The following is a 22,317-nucleotide window of genomic DNA, read 5'->3' as shown; positions in this document are numbered from 1 at the left end:
TATAGGTCAATTTTTTTATACCATATATAATATTATGTCTTATACCTAGACTGACATACCGTCTCCGCTCAGAATCGTTTTTCTTACACAATGATATTATATCATTGAATTCAAATTTAATACCATCCATTATACAGTGACCCACTTGCAATCTACTGTACAGCAGAGCGACATCCACTTACCCACCTTTTTATTTATGGATCGCTATTAAAAACTTTATCCTAACGTATGACTTATTTTGATATCACTGTGAATAAAATAAAGTATCGATAATAATAAAAATTACCTATCTACAAAAAACTATTTGGTGTGGCTCTTAATAATTAATAATATTATAATTATACTTTTTTTGGTCATTGATGTAAAAAAATTACCGACCACTTCGAACAGTCATATAACAATTATTCTGTATACGACAATTACATAACATAATAATATTATGTAGTGTTATGTACACCTTTATGCGAACATAATATTTTCTATTCTCATCATGTTTCGACCAAAACAACAAAGCGGTATCAAGCGCACCGAACAACGAACGCAGAGGACCCTAAACACCTTTTGCGACGAATAATAATAATTAATTACACTCTGTATAGCCTTCTGCTGCTGCAGTGAATGATTAGATTTTCTCGCGCAAAATAACGAACCAGTAAAATATTACTAACGACTGATCGATTTTCATTATAATTATAATAAGTTTATATCAATAATTTAATCGACGTCATATTATTAAAATAAAATATATGAATGAATAATGGGTAGGTATAAATTTAACCGAGAATTTTAATAGGACGTGCTCGGTGCGATGAAAAATGTTTAATTAAATAATAAGATATCATTGTACCTACGCATATTATAATGTGTGCGGACCGTGAGAGACCGGTCACGGGGAGGTAGCCAATCGCGGGTCTTGGCCGTGCGGCGAAATAATAATAATTGCAATATAATAATAATAATAATGATATGTCGGACCGGTGGCGCAGATCGACGTCTGATCGTTTACCGAGTGGAAGGTCGCTGTGGTCCGGTGCAGTACCTCGGGCATTACGCACTTTAACTCGATTATGCATTTTCTATAGATTGTTCCGACGTAACTGCAGCAGTCAGTGTTCTTCCGTTCCATTTCGGTACGTATTCTATTAATGCGCAGTACATAAAAATATGTTTTTAACTTTGTACTAATTTTTATACATTATAATATAATATAATATTTCTATTTTTAAATCGCGCGCGCTCCTGCAGTCGTCGTCGTGTTGTCGTGTTCGACTCGTCATAATAATTTATTTATTTTACTTTTTTGTCGATGCCCGGCATCGGTGAATTTTCCTAGCTTGCTTTTCCTTAATAAATACAAATCTAACGACTAGATTTACAATTTTTATTATTTCTGGGTCATGTTTATCATTCCTTATGAAAAATGTGTATATTTCGGTATTTTCTTGGTTGAGTGCTGCTTTTTTTAGTGAAGGTTTTGCGTACACATTATTATTATAACTTAATCGTCTTATCTAAATTTAATCATCCTCCTGTTTGCGTTACCTTATTTTTGTTGTGTAATGCTTGAGTAGAAAATTTTCGATTTCTATGAACTCGTGCGTCTTAATACTTGACCGAATGCCCGGATTTGATTGACGTCTGTAGTACGCGTAAGTACCCGCAACTGTTACAGTCTTTTTTGGTTTTTTTTTGTAATTTTTTCCTTTTAAACACTTGATTTGCGATTTTATTTTTTATTTTTAATGACGTTTTGTACACACGAAACACGAATACAAATAATCGTTTCTAAACGTATGACTATAGGCGTGTTTTTATGTATGTTAGTGTCATAATTTTTTTTTTAGTACAACATTTGTTCAAAATCGAAACCGTATAGAATGCATTTGTTAGAGAGGCCAATACCCAAACGCTTATTTAGATCTTTATTATCTTTATTATCTTTATTATCTTTATATCATTACTATAGGATATAACCCTTATATAACCATAATATAAGACTATATTATGATTTGCGTTTTAATTTATATGAAAAACCGTTATCTAAAAGTTTTTCTTGTTAATTATTATGTTTTATATATATATACATTATATATATTTGTGAGTGCTGACTGCTAACTGATGTATTATAAAGATAAAATTAGTGAGATCGCATTCTACAGTCCGTATGTATTTATAATTATTCTCTAAGTTAGTTTCATCAAGATTAATATCTTGACACATTTATCTTTATCATGGGCCTTCGACCATAAGGCATAAACCGTAATTCACAAATAACAAAACTATTTTTATTATAAAAACATTTAAACGTCATATTGTATAATATCACGTTATATTACAAATGTGAAATTCCATAATTCTAAATGTACAACTTTAATTTTTCTACGCTGTACATTATTTACTCATTGATAATTGATGTACTGTCTACGTACCGATCACGTTTTAAGAATACCTAATAATATCATTGTTATACTTTACCAATACAAAATCTGAAACAAACTATTCGTTTATTATAAAAACAGGCCTGTGGTGATCATGAAATCGTATATATAGGAATATAAATAATGATTAATGTTTCAGCGCGGTATATTATACGTGACTAGGTACAGGATATTATATCGTAAAAAAGAACACGAACAATTTTTGAACATAAAATAACAAACACTTCACATTTTTATTTCCGATTGTGTATCATAATTCATAATAATATAGGTACTTTCCTCGTTCAACAATCGAATACAACACGGAGTTCGTGCGCAAACACACAGATTTTGTTATGAAAGAATTAAAGTAAATCGAGACTATAGTTTGCGTTTAGAATACTCACTTATGGCTTATCATATTATAAAATATAATATATGATAAATATGTGAAATTTTATTCGTATTAGAACTAATATAATATAATCAAAAACGCATAAAGTATAGGCAGGTATATAGTAACTTGATCAATCTCGTTTATTTAGCATTCGAGTTTTGTTTTCGACACTTGATGGAATAAATAACCTCTTTAATTAATGATTATTGCGATCTAGCAGTCCTGATAATAATTATATATAGGCAATACATTATATATGCACTAACAGCGTATACGTAAAGAATCAATTCAGTAAGAAAAATAATTAAGCGATTTAAACGTTTTATATAATATTATTATTCAATAATATACAACTAAACGTTGTGAAATAGGTAACTCGTACGAACGTAAAATTATTTTAATAGTTGGAGTAAAATATTATACCGCTCTGCGACAGAATATATTTTTATAACACACTCGTGATGGCGTGATGGGGACAAATATTAAATAAATGTAATTTGATCATAGACATGTCACACAAAACTATAAACTAGGTATTATTTTTACATCATTTTTCACTCCAGGCCACGTGCAGTGCGCTTACAACTTAGGATTTTGAAAAAAGTGGTTTTCACGGTCGAATTTGTCACGTTGAAAATACGTATACCATAATATCGTTGCAGCTCTATAATGGACTTAGAACGTTTCTGTAAAATTTATAACCTAGGTACTTTGAGGCGGGTTCCAAGCGTAGATACTATCTATTGTCGTTTGTTTGTCTAATGAGAGATAGTGCGAGCGCTGCAATAGACGGAGCTAATGTGTACGGAGGTGTACGTTTTGAATTTCTGAGTATATTATATAATATTATATATTATACGTATAATAAATCTAAAAACAAATCCTAAATTGTCTCAAGGTCTGCGGCCTGCGCGTTTATAGACTCTGCGTCTCGTGGGATCCAAGTACCTATCCAACTTCACGAACCTCAGTGTAATAATAGCACGATATTTATTATATCGTATATTATTATATATAATTTAGGTGTAATATTAGTTTTAGTCTCTTATCACATGTGTGACAGACTTCAGCAGTTATAATATACGCCTAGAAAATAATCTTATATAGTACAACGCACATTGTAGCACACGTCATATCCTAAAATTCCAAAACAATGAAATAATATAATATAATAATATTATGTATATAAGTATATTACCCATGTGGCGTATGTGCAACGTGTGTGTGTGTGTGTGTATGTGAGTGTGTGTGTGTAAGCAATATTGTGAACTACTACGGTGAGTAATGTTTTGTCGTTAATTGGGTTTCGGTTGCCATATTATAATGTCTGCAGCGACTGATGTAGAATAACACAACAAATTATTTTTGTACCTACCTACCACGCGATGCGTTGAAATTTCGAAAGTGTTTAAAAAATTATAATAATGTACCTATACAATATTGTTATTTGGTGCCTAGCTATTGGTTTTTATTACTACTTAAACCGTTTTTAGTTTATCACGTACGCCACAGAAGAACGCGTAATAAATAATAATAGACGTTTTGGTAGCTATATTATTATAGGCGGGTATTAGAAAAAAATAATATTATGCAGCTGTACCTCGATGTGCGCCATGCAGTCCACACCACGATTTAAGAATTGAGGATGTGGACCACCTAAAATTGCGGTCTACCTAAACGACCGGACAACTGCACTTTTTTATAAAATCAGGTTTTTCGCCCGAAGGCCAAAGTATAAACTATAAAGAAAAAAATCTCCGAGGGTGCAACAAACAGAAAAATCTGTTTTCGCTTATAGCAGATCACGTTTAGCTCCGCTAGTTTAAAAACTAGAGTGAATAGACCTAAGTATTATGAAACTTGATGTTAAGGACATTATCTGTGTTCGTGTGTTGGTTTTTTACGATCATTCAGTTTTTAAGTGACTTGTGAGTATTATTATATTTTTATTATGTTATATACACATAACTTGCTAAATAATTGAACTATCGTAAAAAAAACTACATACGAACACAGATAATGTTCTTACCATCAAGTTTCATAATAGGTCGATTCACTTTAATTTATAAACTGAGATGAACGTAATCTGCTGAATGTAAATTTGCTATGTTACGCACTTGTAAGACGGAGACAACACATGTGGGTGTGGGGTTTAAGTGCAACTTAAAGTTTGAAACAGCTCCTTTTATTTCAAACCGTAAAAACGTTTTCATACTTAAATAAAATTTGCTTTAATTAAATTTAAATTAAATTTTTTATAGTTTAACTCTTATAAACATAAAACAAAATATATTGAAAATCGTGCAACAACTAGACAACTGCAAGTGGTTATCAAGTTTAAGAATTTAATTTCAGTAGTTGAAACTTGAAACCACAATTGCTAAGGTCTTATCTTTATTTATTATCACTTACTATCTTGTACAGAAATAAATATAAATACTTATAGATTCTGTATTGGAAAATTTTTTTTTTCCTGTAAAATGTATGAAAATGGAGCTGTCCTGTTCTTGCAGCAGCCTTTCAATTTGTCCTTACTATATTATATAACAATTATATAAGTCTAATAATTTGAATTATTTCTTTTATGAAACTGTAAAATAATGATTACTTATATACTTTACTACTTTAAAAGTTTAAAATGTATAACGTTTGTAAGACCCGTATTTTTGAAAATAAATAAATAAATAATCAAAAAACATTTAAGTAAATAAACAAATCAGACCCGATCTGCCTATTGGTTGTCACAGTGTCACCTCGGGGTGACATTATTTGCCGTCGAGAGTAATAAGTTTGTGACAGACTGACAAAAGATCGATATTATATAATATGGTAAAATAAAATATATATCTGTTGGCCAAGTTACTTGTTAGTAAATTATTATATAATATTATGTAGCCATGTAGATTGTAGGCACATCGTGCATTTAATGATGTATATAGGTAATATTGGGTTTTGTTTTTCAAAATGTATTTTATTTGGAATATTGACTGCTGATACATGTATATATTATATTAACATAATATTATACATTTTATAACCATAAAATTACTATTTTTTAAGGATTGGAAAACGGGTGTTTAAAATCAAAATATTAAATACATCACGTAGAGTACATTAAAGTCTGGATTTGTTTATGTTTTTGAATAATAAACATATATTGTTGTTGTTTAGTTTCTGTTCGTGCAGGTACTTCATAAATGTTATACTCTATTGCAAACAAATCATGATATTATACTAAAACAGTGAAATATTATATATTAATAAGCAATATCACAGAAATTATATAATTAATCACAGGCAGTGTGAAATCTAGTAGGTATTGGTATTGGTATCTACTACGTTTCCATTTGTTTCAGTTTAAAATGTAGAAAATATGGTCATGTATAGTTTTTAATTTTCGTTGTCATTAACGTGTAGTGTACACAGTAGTACGCATCGTGCACGATCAATCCAGTATAGTTGGTTTTGGACGCGTCTGTAAATTAATGACACTATATAGTATATCATATTATTACAATCTACAGAAAAAACACTCCTGCTAAAAACCAGCTAGCCAAAAAAAAAAAAAATAAGAAATTAAGCATTTGTGACATTTCAAATTTGTGAGATGATTATATTATATGCGTACCATTATTTTTTGGCGCCTATCCGATTTTTTCTACCGATACGAGTCTTCTATTTTTATAAGCTTCGGCTCGAGCACACGCGGACGAGTACCACGGTCCACGAATATCTGTAAGACAGTATTATTATTACTATTTTTCCTTCTCCAAGTGTAACTTCATCTCCAAACACGTACGCTTATTCGAGATGCATGCAGCATCGCGTTCAAAATAAACATCGTCCTACATTTGGCTAATCGTACTTCCGAATCTCGCACCAAAGGTTTCGTGAGAAAGACGGACATAGATGTGTGCGTCAGATACAGTGTTGTCGTGGGCTCAGAACCAAGAGGTGCTATCTCAAAATGACAAAATATCAAGTTGTTCAGGAAATAAATTTTAAATCTCAAACTATTATAATATGCTGTATTCCTGTATGTCTTCTTTCGCAGTGAATGATTTTTAAGGGTTGTCAAATCTAAAAATTAAAAAAGTTCTGCGTACGTTCTTACATGGGTTCGTAAATAAAACTTAGATAGTGTAGACAATTTCAGTTAAGGACCAACAATTTCAACAAAAAAAACCTTTTGGTTACCGCATATATCTTTCCTCACTTAGAGCTCTTTTCTTCTAAATTAAATTAATATTTCACGAGAAACAAAAGAGGTGACGTGATATTAATAATATGAAGGTACCTACTATATTATTTAAAGTCTTAAAGACATTTTTATTTTGTAGATAAATGTATAATAATTAATAACTGGTTTAATTGTACCTACTATTATATAATTATACCCCGTAATCCTCGAGAGTCAAGAGTAATGGTTTCAACAAAATCTACTAAAATAAAAAAAACAAATTATTATTCTACCAGCTATGATTATATCAATGAATATGAAATAGTATACACTTACTACTTAGGTACTTTTTGACTAATGGTTTTAAGTTTTAAAAGTATTTCTAGTCTACATACTCTATACTATATAATATAGTTAAGACCAGAAGGTTCTTTTTAGATCACTATTAAATTTCAAATATGTAAATTGTGTTGATTTAGAGCCTTTAAGTTCTCGATCACTCTTAAAATAATGAGCCTAAATTGTTGTTGATGAGCTTGAATTATAGATAACTGATAGTTAATCTTTAATATATTAATATGTATACAAATAAGAAGATTTTTAAAATAAATGTTTAGCCGTTTGCATATTTTGGTTTTGTGCCCACAGCACAAATTAGCACTATAATTTTTAAGTATTTATTGCTATTTAGGTAAATAGGAATCCTTCTAGACGCTCCGTGAAAATGAATAATTTTCAAAACATGTATGTCTATTGCAAAACTCGTGTAATACGAAAAATCGGGTTGATATAACTTGATAGTATTGGTGATTCTAAATTATAGCAAGGGATAATTTTGACAAAGGGAAGATAGTATAATAATATTATGTTCACATTTAAATCAAATAAGTTTGAATTATAATTTCATAACAATATATTATATATCCCTACATATTGTACTTATAACTGTTGTATCATGTACTATTTAATTACATTACATTATGTTATAACGAAAGATAGGTGTCTGAGACTTCGGGTAAAGGATATTAATTTTCTTGTCAATAGTATACCTATATAGCTGGTAATACGACCAATATTCATTAACAACTACCCGAGTAGGCGAGTAGCAATTGATGTTCATAGACGGTTCATTTACAAGTATAAATTTGTGATGCGGAACACAGTTATATATAATAATATCTAATCAAATATCAATAACCGTTGTTGGAAAAAATATCATATTTATACAATAATAAATACGAAAAGTAGTCGAGTGATATGATATCGATGAATCGAAATTCTCAACGGATCTGATGATAAAATTATCAGGATAATCATCAGGTTATCAGAAAATAATTATATTCTTTACACTTAAATATAACACAATGCACATTGCATAAACCTATGAACTATGTTATAGTTTATAGATTTATGGTCGTCTATATGCATTATTCGTATTTCAATAATTTGATTTTTTGCTTAGTACCCCTAACCCTAGGCTTCGGGTCATCGGAATTCCACTGAATATAACTTCAGATGAATAATATATTACATTTTATTACGAGTTATGACACTAATTTGAATTTATTTATTTATGAATTAATTTTTTAATATTCAAGAGAAAAAGATGATCTATTGGGTGATCATATAATATCATATATTATTGTATATGTTAATCATTATAATATTTGACATTAATCAACGTTTAGTAAATTTACTTTTGAGATTGTTACTTGTACCCTTATCGTGAGAAATAACACAAATTATTACTCAATAAGAATCTTAAATGTACGTAGAGAAAAATTATTTAAATCTAGAAAGAAATTCGAATACCGACAACTTATATAACACGATTGTCAATATCATTGTCTTTGACATCAGATTAATGAACTGTCAGATGCGCGTGGTACGAATAATAAATTTAATTTATAAACTCTTATATATATATAGGTGTTATCAATGTGACTGCGTATTTTGGCCATAAATTATACGATACATAACTCAACCATTGATTAGGTAGGTACCCATAACTATTATAACTTATAAGTCTATAACCAACCTAAGCGATTTCATGTTTAATTTATTAGTTGATATTGTAAATTTGTATTAACCACAATATTATATTAATATTGTGATTGTGAATGTCATTAATTAACCTGTATTTCCTTGTCGAGTTTATACACTAAGTATTTTTATAATTAGGCAAATGTAAGTTATAACAGAAGTAACTAGTAAGTAAGTAACTATACTGTCTTGCACTCTGCAAATACCAGCTGCATCGATAGTACTATTTTCGATTCATAATTATTTTCTAACAATATTAAGCATAAATTAAATAAATTTTTATCTGTATAATAGCCTATAGGTACTTAAAGCCTAGGTATATAAATATATATTTTCAATGTTTCTATTCATTTCAACTATTTCAAACCATTATACATTAGATCGAAATTCTATAAAAAAAATTCTACTACCACACGATCCATAGTATGATATATTGTAACATAATATTTAAGCGATTATAAAATACAATTAATTATAAAATATTTAATTTGGCATATTGCACATAATGTGATGTTTAAAATGAAAAGACAAATATTTTAACTATATATTTTACCACATATACCCATATTTTTCCAATTCCGTACATCTCGTTGCATGAAATTTCTTTTAAATTCTGTAAAATGTTTGTACCATAATTTAATATGTCAAAATATTATTGGCATTTTGTTAGTTGTTACAAATATTGCGTAGTATACATGGGTAATATAAATTAATGTATAAATATATTAATTACTAATGCTGTGAGTTAACGACACATCTTGTCTATTACATTTTATTTGGCTCACTACAATAATTATAATATTATTAATAAGTTAAATACACACTAGAACTTAAAAGTAATTGAAATCAAATACAAATAGAACATTTGGAAGGAACAAAATTATTACCTAATTTATATGACATTTGAAAAATTATTCAATGTTTTGTTTATTTTTATTGGTATAATGGTACAAGTTTAAAAAGGTTAACCGTGCATATTATTTAAACGTTTATAAACGAATATCAAATTAAATTTTTTTCATTAATATAATATTATTCAGTATTCGAGTGTGTGCTGTGTATTTAATTTAGTTAGAAATTAATTTGTTGAAATGTTGTTTATTTTCACGACTGTTATATGGGTTATACAACTACAATTTTGCATGAGTTCACGCAATTGAAGTGCATCAACTCTGCCCTAAATGTTAAAATTAAATTGAATTAATGGTGTTCAAAATAAACCTCTTCCCGCAGTTAGACACGTTAGCATTTGTCTACTGCATGCTAGAGGTGATACGCGAGGCCATCGGCGCAAACAAGGAAAGGCCGAGAAGCTTAGCCCCCCTAAAATTGTTATAGCCCCCCCCCCACCACCCCAAATAAAAACTAATGACTTGTACATGTTATGATATGTCATAAGGTTACAGTATCCAGTATAGACCTGAGCTATACGACTGTCGACTATGCGCGAAGCGATAAAATAAAATTACCAGTTACCACTTACCACCATACAAATAATAAACTAATCGAGAAAATTGGCATTTTAACACTGTCATTTTATATTATACACAAAATAATAGCTTTTAAGTATTTAGTTTTTATACCGGCCAAATTGTATATAATAAAATACAAATACTTACGAGTTACGACTCGAATCGGAATAATATAATTTCCGACACAATATCATTACGTGCACATGTGGCCATGCCCCTACAAAAATAACATTAATTAATATGACGTGTCAAAATATTATTATGTAGGTATTACAAAGTCAATTTTATAATAGTTATGGCACAAATTAAAACTATTTAACAACATTACCTTGCGAGATTACGATTATTGCTCTTGGAAAATTATGTATTAGGCGTCATATTTTAACGAATTAAATTAATAACTATGAACTTTCGGTGATGATAATGTTAAAAAGGCCGATTTCGACGAACAATATAACACACTTTACAATATTTTACAATATTAATAGATATATTATTATCTATTCACATACATTAATATGATTAATTGTTATCGTTTTTCCGCATTATTCACTTTCGTATAATCACAGCATTTTAGAATAGAAAATAAAACTAAATACGGTCAGTATAATAATATGATTATAATAAATTTATAATATATGATTAAAACCGTGATCTTACAAACCCCGAACGATGACGAACGTTATTACACAAGCCTATTTTAGTTTTATACCTACTGGCTGTTATAATAATTATTATAATAATAATATAAGGCTCCTATAATATATATACATATATGTGTATGGTATACCAACTGAACCCATCTCTCACAAAACGCTGCAGCATGATTTATTGTCAATACATCTATACAAATGTATATAAAAATATAAAATAATTGTGATTTTCTTTCTTTCATTCTCTCTAAAGCTTTGTGCGGTTCTGTTCGGTGTGACGGTGCTTGTACCTATATAGTATATACTAATGACCTATACACAAAAAAGGAAACGCCTGCACACGACTTGCACGCGTTATCACTTTTCGATACCTAATCTTACCTATATTATAGACACAGCTGTAAGAAGGTACCTCTCTATATTTATGTAGGTATATGACTCCGTTTTCATCGGACCTTCGATACACAATGGTACCATCGTACCAGTTTGGCCATCGCCTCTGCATCGGTCAACCTTTCTCTTCTTCGGGACACAAGAACCGTATAACGGAATAATGCTACCTATATACTGTATAATATCTATAATACATAATATTATATTACACTTACTACTTTTATAGTATACATATTGTATATCATTATGCAGAAAGTGCACTCCGCAGCTGCACAAACTGCAGCATTGCGAGTGCGCACATCAGTCGTGAATCCATCATTAACGCTAAATACATGTTATATTATTGTAAGCCATAATCATCAACATCGTTCTACATATCAAGTCGTTAATTAAATATCTGCACAAAAGTCATACCGGATGATATCTCAGAATGGTTTATAAATATATTTATACTCGTTATTTTGAAAGAAACACTGTTCTTGTTTAACCGTATTTTGCATGTACATCGTTATATTATCATCATTATAATAATATATAGGTACCATCGCGTGAACATAATAAAGGTTTCACCAAATCGTATAATTTATTCGCGTACATATCTCTACGAGTTATACCATTATTATACAGCTTAATATATACATTATATTATACAGCTAGTAGTTAATATTATAGACGGTTAATGGTAGGTATATAGTCGAATACTCGTATTCACTGGCTAAATCCATTGTTGTCACGGCGGTTGTTATAATATTCTGCAGTGTAGTAAATTATGAATAATGATATTGTAATTGAAAAACATTTTATTATTTTTAAATTTTTACTCTCTTCCCACCGACGATGGTTCTAGTAATCCCATATTATACCTTCACATCGACGGTGTACACAAATCATTTCCTTAAAAATAATATAAAATTTGAAAGACAATCACTGAATACGACACACTATATATGACACCAAAATGGCAAACTATGTTACCATATGCGCGAGAACTCAAACCATCGTCTTTAATAAATAATGATATAGGTAGTTATATATTATTATTATTATGTTGTTTTCTTCACGCCAGGTGCAAAGGATGTGTTTTTCGATTTGTTTCATGCGAAGAATTGCCCACGCCATACTGTCTAGGCGCGACATATTAGTGTAGTAATAGTGTGCAATTAAATGCAAAATCGCGTAACGATCACTATGGTTCAATGTCATTGTAATAATTAATGGCTGTATGAAAAAGGTCAAATACATGATTATTATTGTTATGGAAGTAATTGGTAGACGTTTTCAATAAGAATAATAATAGTAGATCCGATTGCATCAAAACGCAGATATTAAGAAAAAAAATCCAATGGGTTCATCGATCAATTGTATACAATAATATAATTATTTTATTTTAATTACTAAATTTTAATTTTAAATTACGACGTTTGTGGGAGTGTGACGTACACAAATTATATAGATCCTTTTTAGCTGCGGTCTGTGCTGTAGTCTATACACGCATGTATACGGCGTATAATAATCTAGTCCGCTTTGGAATAAAACAGTAGACACGATTATAATATTATGGAATAACAATATGAATATTTTATAATAATAACAATCGTCGAGAGAATGTGAAAAAGAAAACATAATTACACACGTTGCGGGTCACACGCTGTTAATCCCTCAAGACCGTTGCTTTATTCTGTCAGATATCAGGCCCGTTTGGATGTAGTTATTAGTGTGCTGCGTTATAATATTATTATATCACATACGCATTTCTTCAGCATGCTACACAGACACAAGACTGTGAATGTTGTTCCTCGTTGTCATTTCGTATATAAAAGGGGATTTCGTAAAAATAAATGACGTATATATACATAATACATATGAGTATATTATTATTATACGTAATAATAATAATAATAATAATAATAATAATAATACGCCAGATGAAATTTCGACACTGACAATCTTAAAAATAGCAGCCAGTGTCCTCGTACACCCCTTGGTTACGGAGAGAACATGTGTGTAATATTATTATAATACACGACATATACAGAAAATGCTGAGGCCCAATGAGTACGTTAACAAAACATTATTACACTTATAAGGCCGTTGATTTTTGTATTTATTTAAAAATATATTATCGGTATTTGGCTGTAACTTGTAATACCTGTGCATTATAAATATGGCATCAACCATCCCATCATCCTATTTTATTGTGTATTTAGACCGAATAAGTAGTTTTTTTTACCATAACATCGAAAATACAACGGGGCCCATTGTTCTCATACCTACCTACCCACCTACCTATAATAAAGTGTTGGAAAAACATATAATTTTGTTTAGCGAGAGAACAAATGGCGGTATTTTATAATTATGACAATGTCGGGTATTTCGCTAGTATTTAGTATCGTATATTATAATTTATCTACTTGTATTATTCACATGGCTGATTAGTAGTTATCCATATAGATAACCGTGGTTATGCACGTGTGATGATAATACATATATACTTACATGACTACATTAAGTATAATCTTATACTTTACTTCCGCTTAGAAATCTAGCTTTTGTCTTCTAATTGTCCCAACGGCCAACAGCAACGCTTTTGTTTTTGTAATAACGAATTTCGTTTTCTTTCAGCGTGTAGATAAGTATTCCATTAGTTTTTTTATATGATATATTATACGCCTCAACTGCTAAGATTATTGATGTTTCTGAAATACATTACAATTTAAAGATTTATACAAAATATTTTAAGAATAATACATAAAAGGTTTAAGTTAGGTTTTTTAGTTACATGCGATAGGTATATCTATCCATCAGTGTGACTATATGTGTATATGTCATATTTTCTGGATCCGGTTCGGAAAGATGATGCTTTTATGAAAGAAGAGATTCCTCTGCTGGCACGGTTTGCGTTTGCTCTTATTTTGGTATAAGTTGTGTACATAGATAATAAAATGTACCACAATCATAGATAGCCGTCTCCTTCTTATCATCGAAGTCGGCCGCCATTTACAAAGCAGGTAATGTTTACAAAATAATATTATCACAGTATATATATGCATATGAATAAATGTAAACGTTGCCTGCTTTATAAATGGCGGCTGACTTCAACGTTGGTCACAACTTACTGTTGTAGTATAAAGACGACTATCTAGTTGTTGTATATATCTATAATTGTGTATGCTTTTAATATGTTATCTCTGTGCCATGTAAAATTTGTTTCTTGTAGACAGATTTCGGGACAGTATTTGTTTACTTATTATTATTTGAAGTTTGTTGATTTTTTTGTAGAAGCCATTTAAATTCCACTGTGGTATTTAGGCTTATTTTGTCACATATCATGCCTATATTCGATGTATAATAATATAATATATTATATTATATTAGTTACCTATAGGCTATAATAGGTGTAAACAAAGAATCATTATGACTATTTTTATACATGGATTATTACCATACCTACACTTTATACAGAAATTAATTATACAGATTAATATATATACTTTATACAGAAAAAACTAACTTCGTAAAAAACACATTTTTTTCACGTCTAAAATACAAAATCTATCGGTACCTAGTTGTTTATTGTCGACGATGTATTTTAATATAATACAATTAATTAATTAATTTGTTTAAATCTTATAATTATTAGGTACTATGGACAACAATTCTAATAATTGTCATCATTTTAGGCACAAATCCAATTATACTATTTATAAAACTATACATTTTTTACACCAAAACTATTTGGATTGAATTTCAATATATAATACCTGTATATATATACCTCATATATCGGTATATTTAAAATCTATTAGGTATATCGAAAATTGATATATATATATAATACATATGATTTTGTATGAAAAACTATTCATGTCTTTATTATTAATGTTATAACTTGTTTTAATTTACATTTGAATTTGATTGCACACAAATTAAAAATAATGTTGCTATACCTATTCATTAAGTATAGAAATTAAAATAAGTGCAATGGTCATTCGAAGGCAAATACTCTTGTAAAACTTGTTATCGACATGCAATGTATGTAATTATTTTTAATAAATTTGCATTCAGTAAATAATACCTATCTTCAATAGTGATGAAGTGATGAAGTGATGAACCAATAGCTTAACGAAATCATCCTTCATGCGATTGGTTTTTATAGCTTGGAGCCATATATAATATATAGGTAGGTACCTACTACATTTTTGTAATTTTCGAATAATTTTATAAATTATAATACAATACGAGTAATGCAACGTCCCAGCGTATTTGTCTCTGTTAATTACACATTTTTATTCAGATTTATTCAAATTATTATTATTATTATAAATTTTTGTGGATTTCCAACAATATTTTAATTTTCAGAATGTTTATTACACCTTTAAAAAAATAAATTGCAATATGCAATAAACAAATAATCAAAAAAATACGATTTTGACGCCCTATTGTTGGGCTATGCACCCATAATCATATTTTGGAGCTTTGTTAAGATTATATTATAGTAATTAATAGAATCGAAAATAGACAATCGGCTACCTATGTAGACTATATAAGATAGGTAGTTACGCGTAAAACATATAATTATAATATAATAATATTATATTATGTGAAGCATTGTTTCTATATATATAATATACCCATATCTTATTTAAATTTTGGCTGGCCACATTTGGGATTATATTAATAATACATAATAAATGACATTTTAAGGCTATAGTTGTATAATCTAGGGGCTTTTAACCTGTGCGTCACGGCGGATTATTATCCAGGTAGCCACATCCGTGTAGTAGTAGAAAATAAAAATATTTCTTTATTTTACTGTCATCTTTGTTTGTATTGGAGCTGTTTAAATTGTTTTCGAAATCAGAGGAGCCTTGGATCCAAAAAGGTGGAAAATCCTTACACTATAATATTATATAAACAGTAGAGTATAGGTAATCGTAAAAATAATGAATGTTACTGAAATATTTAGTACCAATTTTATATTGGTATTTTATATTTTATTTTAGTATTTACTCGCTGACTTTCGACTCAAAGTAATATAATTTCATACATAATAATATTGTATATTTTATATTGATTCAAAATTAAATTAAATTAACAATTTTTTTTTCTAAATAGTTTTATTGGAATATTGTTCATTATTATACTTATAAGTGCATTTAATACATATTGGTGTATCTGGTTAAAACTATGTACATATTTGACGTATTATTTTTAGTACAATACATTTTTTAAACATTAGTATCTATATTGTTAACCATCGCTGTTTGGATTATTTTATATAGGATTGTACTGATTGTAGTAGATGCCTAATTAATGTTTTTACTTTCATTCTTGAAAATATATTATTTATTAAACGTTTTGATTACCATATGTATCGTTTAATTGGACTGAAAAAAGTACCAATCAACCAATATCAGCCATTGACTCTGACAACGTTTCGACGATTGTATGCTGCCATTAAAATTGTTTACAATACGACATTATAGAACCATTACATTCATCATTCTATATCGGATACGATAAGAATCTAAAAAAAATAATTACTGCAGTTGGATATTCTTAAAAATAAAAATAAAATTTTACTATCGAAGATTATTTATATATGGTTAGATAAAGGATATTTAACTTTTTTCCTACACAAAGAAAAATATCATTATGGATCACTGACGAAAAATAATGGGTAGTTAGAATAGAAAAGGTATACTTCGTATACCTACTAAGTACTATTAAGGTTTAAAAGAAGAATATTGATGATCATAGTTATATTTTTTTTTTCTTTTAAAATACACTATGGATGTATTTCTAGAGGTATATATTTAATATTATTACATCCTATTTCTGAACGGTTGTAATATTGTTATATATAATAACAAATATACGCCATAGACGGAGCCAGATTCCTTTTTCAGGAGGTGCTCCTTGTTATTTATGTGACTTTTTTACATTCATTTAAACAATTATAGATACTCAAATATGTTCTAGTAAATAATAAATATGTCACTTAAAGTAATTCATGTATTTATTTATCACTTTAAGTTTTAAAGTTCACAAATTTTTATTTTAGGTAAAAAAGCTAGAAAATGTAGTGTAAATAGCAATTTAAAATACAATAAATCCGTCATAATATAGGTACTTACACAATTTTGCAACCTATGACAAATCGCAAAATATCAATGTTACATTTATAATCATAACTTCCATAGTTCCATCATGACCTTTTCATCCTCATTGTCACTTATGTCACAAAAATACACTAAATAAAAGATTACTTACTCACCTCTCAAAATCTCAAATCACAAAAATATAATCATGAGCGACATCGCTGCTAAAATAAATTTTCCTATTTGTGCCACTGGTAATTACCTACCTATTTGTAATTGAAATATTTTTGAATTTGTATAAGAACAACATATAGGAATCTTGTATTACATTTTCAAACTTTTTAAGCAAACAAATTGTTTACAATTATATAAATAATATATTATTATTTTTTTTTTTTATTCAAGAAATATATTCTTGAATAATAACAAAATCACAAAAATAGTTTTCTTATTACAAATAGGATACATCGTTATTATACGTTTGAATATCCAATGTTGTCGACATATGAATAAAACTTTTTTTAAAATTATATTTGAAAACTTAAGAGAAACTTTGTACCTATTACATTTTAAAGCCTTTGGTGTTAAAATTAAATAGTCTATGAATTTTTACTTACTTAATAATTTACATATTTTCGTGATTTTGACAAAATTCGACTATGTATTTTCGCTATTTGTTTAACCTTGTATTACCTTTTTAACATATTTTGTTGAATATTTGTTGATTTGAAAATTTTAAATATTTTTAAATAGCACAAAAAGAGCAAAAATATTTTAAATATGTTATGATTTCTAGTAAATATTTATATGAATATTTAGTGAACATTTCAAGTGTTGCAGAGCTCTAGTTCTCTATATTCTCTAGTTCTCAAATTTTCTACCAGAAACCACCCTCAAACATGAAAATTAAAACATTTTTACTTCTCAAAATAATGTCCACAGACCTGCTCTGCCCCCCTCACAAAAAAAACCACACCATTATTGTAAAGCCAATATATTCATCGCTGTGAATTTTAAAAATGTACATAAACTAAATTACATTATCCTATTCAAATAAAAATTAGTGCCTGTGTAATATTATTGTACTCGTATAATATTTAAGCTATTAGGATTAGTAATGTTTGTAATACATTATAAATTTTTAAATGAAAAATAAGCGTTTGTGACAGAAACAAAATATTTGCATACACATTACGTATATAGGTACCTAGTTCAATTATCTAGTTCAATCGTTGTAGACACTCATAGTCTTTGTGTGTACTTATCTTTTAAAATATTATATTATATTACAATATGAACTATTTTTTTTATATAATATGTGGTACATCCCGTTTATTTACACGTCATTATCAAGTTGTACTGTTTAAGTATCAGTTTTTTTATCACTCAAATTATTTTAATCTGGTTCAAAGAAATGTATTAGTCACACTCCTTATTAGCATACATTCAGTGTCCTCAATGCTGAAATGAATAACCATTGGCCTCCCACCAATTAAAAATTAGTTTTATTTGTGAAAAAAAATCAACTTACCTAACCTCGCTGTAGGGAGGGGAAGTGTCATTAACTGTAGGCCTAAAGGCTAAAACGCATTAGAAACTATCTGAAATGTACTAACAGTTTTTCTAGTTTGAATGTTAGCATTGTCAGCAACTCTAGGTACTGCCAAATACTGAAAACCAGTTGTTGTTTCTAGATCTACATAATACACCAATTTACCAATTTGGTGAAAAAAGTTTTAGTTTTAGCGTAGGAACGCTTGTTTTTACTAACCAACAATTAATTTTTAATTTTTGTTCTTATTTAAATAATTTTATAAAATAAAATAGTTATTATTATGAAATGTCAACATAATTTCATAATAATTAGGTATATATTTCTGATATTACTCATAGGTACAGTGAATAGTGATACTCAATTGAAAGGTGTGTACTAGTTTTACACTAGTAGGAATAATCCAATACTATCTATATTCTTAAATTTTCTCTGTACATTATTAATAAGCCTATATTATAATATAGCTTTACTGTTTAAACTACTTAGAACAGTTATAATTGATGTTTTGTTCTATTTTATTTGTATTACTTAATTTTATTTATTACGGTTCAATATAAGTGTGGTTATTGATGCATTCATATACGTTGGCCATAACGACTGCACTACTGCAGTATATTAATTTTAAATATTGTATGAAGATATTATAACCACGTGTATAATATAGATAGAATGCAGGAAGATACTGTAGGTTAGGTACATGCCCCAGTTTTAGAAGGCCAACTAGCCCCAAATAATTTTTTTTATACTTTTGAAGCAATTATGAACATCATGGATATTATTATAATTAAACAATACCTGATTCGTGTTCTACATACCTTTTATAGTTGTTTTACTCTGCTGAAAATGTTTAAAAATATACAATTTAACTAGGTAAAAACATAATTTTTAAAACGTTAAAATAAAAAACGACAGTTGATAACAATATTTTATTGATTACAAAATTAAGGAATAATCATATAATCACTACGATTTGTACTGTGATAAACAACGATGGTCATAATACAATGCTGTTGATGCCGTGTGTCCAACTTAAAAGCTCGATTCTAAAAATCTACTTGGTCAACTTACCCCGGTACCCAACTAGCTCCGGTCTCCCCTATAATATTAATATAATATAATATATGATATATCGCACCTATGGAAGAATAGTGACACAAATCAAAATATCAAAATGTTGGGAAATCGACTTTTAATGTTTTATTATGTAATTTAGTCATATAAATAGGATTTTTTGCTTTTTTCAATCTTATATTATTCTTCATATTGTATAGTTTACTTGCATATGCTTAAAATAATAATTTAAGTACCATTTCACCCATGCTTTATTTCAGTTTGACTTGTGTCATTATTTCTGCTTCGTAAAATAAATATTTTATGTGGCCATAGGTACATCATAAAATATTATTATTCCAAGCAGAAATAATGTCACAAGTAAAAAAAAAAATCAGTTTTACAATAAAACAAAGGTGAAATGGTACCACCTACTATTCTTCAGGGGTGTGATATATACACAAATACACAATGGACTAAAATAAATTGTATTTATACCTATATTGAAACATAATATCGTATAGAGTGATGCAATATTAAATTCGAAGATGATATTATTATTATAAAATTGTTTATAATATATATATATTTTTTATTTTTTTGAGACTCGATTATCAGAAGTATATAGTCAGACGTACTTGGTTTTTGTATCCGGATATTATAATTTATATTATACTCGTGTACACTATACAATTGTATAAGTATAGATATATCCAAAATAGGGACGGCAGGTGCAAGAAAAAAAGTATGAACAACCTCGTGACAAATAAATGTTTGTGTCGCCACTTTATGGAGTCGTATCACGTCGCACATAATTTTATATACAATATATATTATACAGTTGGTCGGTAACACGTGTTTGGTATAAATATATACAAGATGTTCCATTTAAGTGTCTACACTTATAATTTTGTTAAATTTTGAACTCTTTGAAAATATTATTTTTACATAGATGTCACTGAAAAACAATATTTAAAAAAATTTATATTATTACAATTTAATATCTTTATCATATTTTTTTAGTTATTTTTTATTTTGAATAGCAGCATCATATCCATTTAATTTCATATTCCGAAGCAGAATATTTTTTGGACTATAGGTACTTCGATACACGAAACTTGAATTTTGAACCAGTATAGCTACTGCCAATTAGTTATAATTTATATAATAATATACTGGTTATATCTAATTGTTATTTATTTTCAAACAAAACAAGCAAGTCCATGTAGTTAATATTAATAGTAAAATTAGAGGTCTAATAACAGGAATATTGACTATAGACATAATAATAATATATAAATCAGTGAACCAACAAAAAAAAAAAATAATATTTAAACAATTTTAATCAGAGACGGTGCAACTGGCACTTGACCGGCCGAATTCTGCCGGTAAAAAAATCTGTTATCAGTCGGTTAGCGTTAACCGACACTTTACCGGACATTGTAAGAACGGCCCTAAGAAGTATACTTGTATACTTATAGCTTATTTAATTAATAAAGTTAACGGAGTCGTAAGTGATCTGCATGTACTTTACTGGTGTCGTAAGCAATCTACAATAATTTCATGATCCACTATTTATTGTAGGGACTTATAAGGACTACATTTATAGAGCCATAAGCTGTATCCCATATCCAGCACATTGAATGTTTATGCTCTATTACGATTTATGAAACAAAAATGTTCTATACGCGTGTTAATGGTGCTTCAATTTGCTTGAAAGGTGGTTTCAAGATGAATGGTGGTGATCTATAATATATGTATCTATCAAATGATTCAACTATCGATAATTAACTACAATTTCTAAATATATATATTATATATATATATATTAATATATTAATAATAATATTAATTTATAATATAATTGAAAGTTTGATAGTTATAATTACTTAATTAAACCATTAACTGTTACTATTAATGAAGAAGTTTATTAATCTCAATTATTATTCTACGTTTATTAAACTACTATTATTATGCCAAGCTGTATAATATGTGGAAGAACAAAAAATCAGACTTCTAAAGCTGCCAATGTATCATTTCACATGTAAGATTATAG

At 28.5% G+C, this 22,317-nt stretch overlaps 1 protein-coding gene across 5 annotated transcripts in view; it reads left to right on the top strand.

Moving 5' to 3' along the window:
• LOC100162217 (growth factor receptor-bound protein 14) overlaps positions 1–22,317 on the top strand; it is a 106,136-nt gene that overhangs the window by 35,881 nt on the left and 47,938 nt on the right. The window contains exon 1 of one of the 5 annotated variants that reach the window (XM_008188573.3): positions 952–1,130. The exons of 2 other annotated variants lie outside the window; for them this stretch is intronic. In XM_008188573.3, the coding sequence (XP_008186795.2) occupies positions 967–1,130 (164 nt within the window). In that variant the 5' untranslated portion in view covers positions 952–966. Of the gene's footprint in view, positions 1–951; positions 1,131–1,238; positions 1,650–22,219; positions 22,306–22,317 lie in introns of those variants that run through there. 2 more of the 5 variants (XM_008188574.3, XM_029491419.1) reach the window with 2 other exon arrangements.

Source organism: Acyrthosiphon pisum, chromosome A3 (assembly GCF_005508785.2).
Source record: "Acyrthosiphon pisum isolate AL4f chromosome A3, pea_aphid_22Mar2018_4r6ur, whole genome shotgun sequence".
NCBI classification, from domain to species: domain Eukaryota; kingdom Metazoa; phylum Arthropoda; class Insecta; order Hemiptera; family Aphididae; genus Acyrthosiphon; species Acyrthosiphon pisum.
The sequence above is the reverse complement of the archived record's forward strand: the minus strand, read 5'-3'. Positions and strand labels throughout refer to the sequence as shown.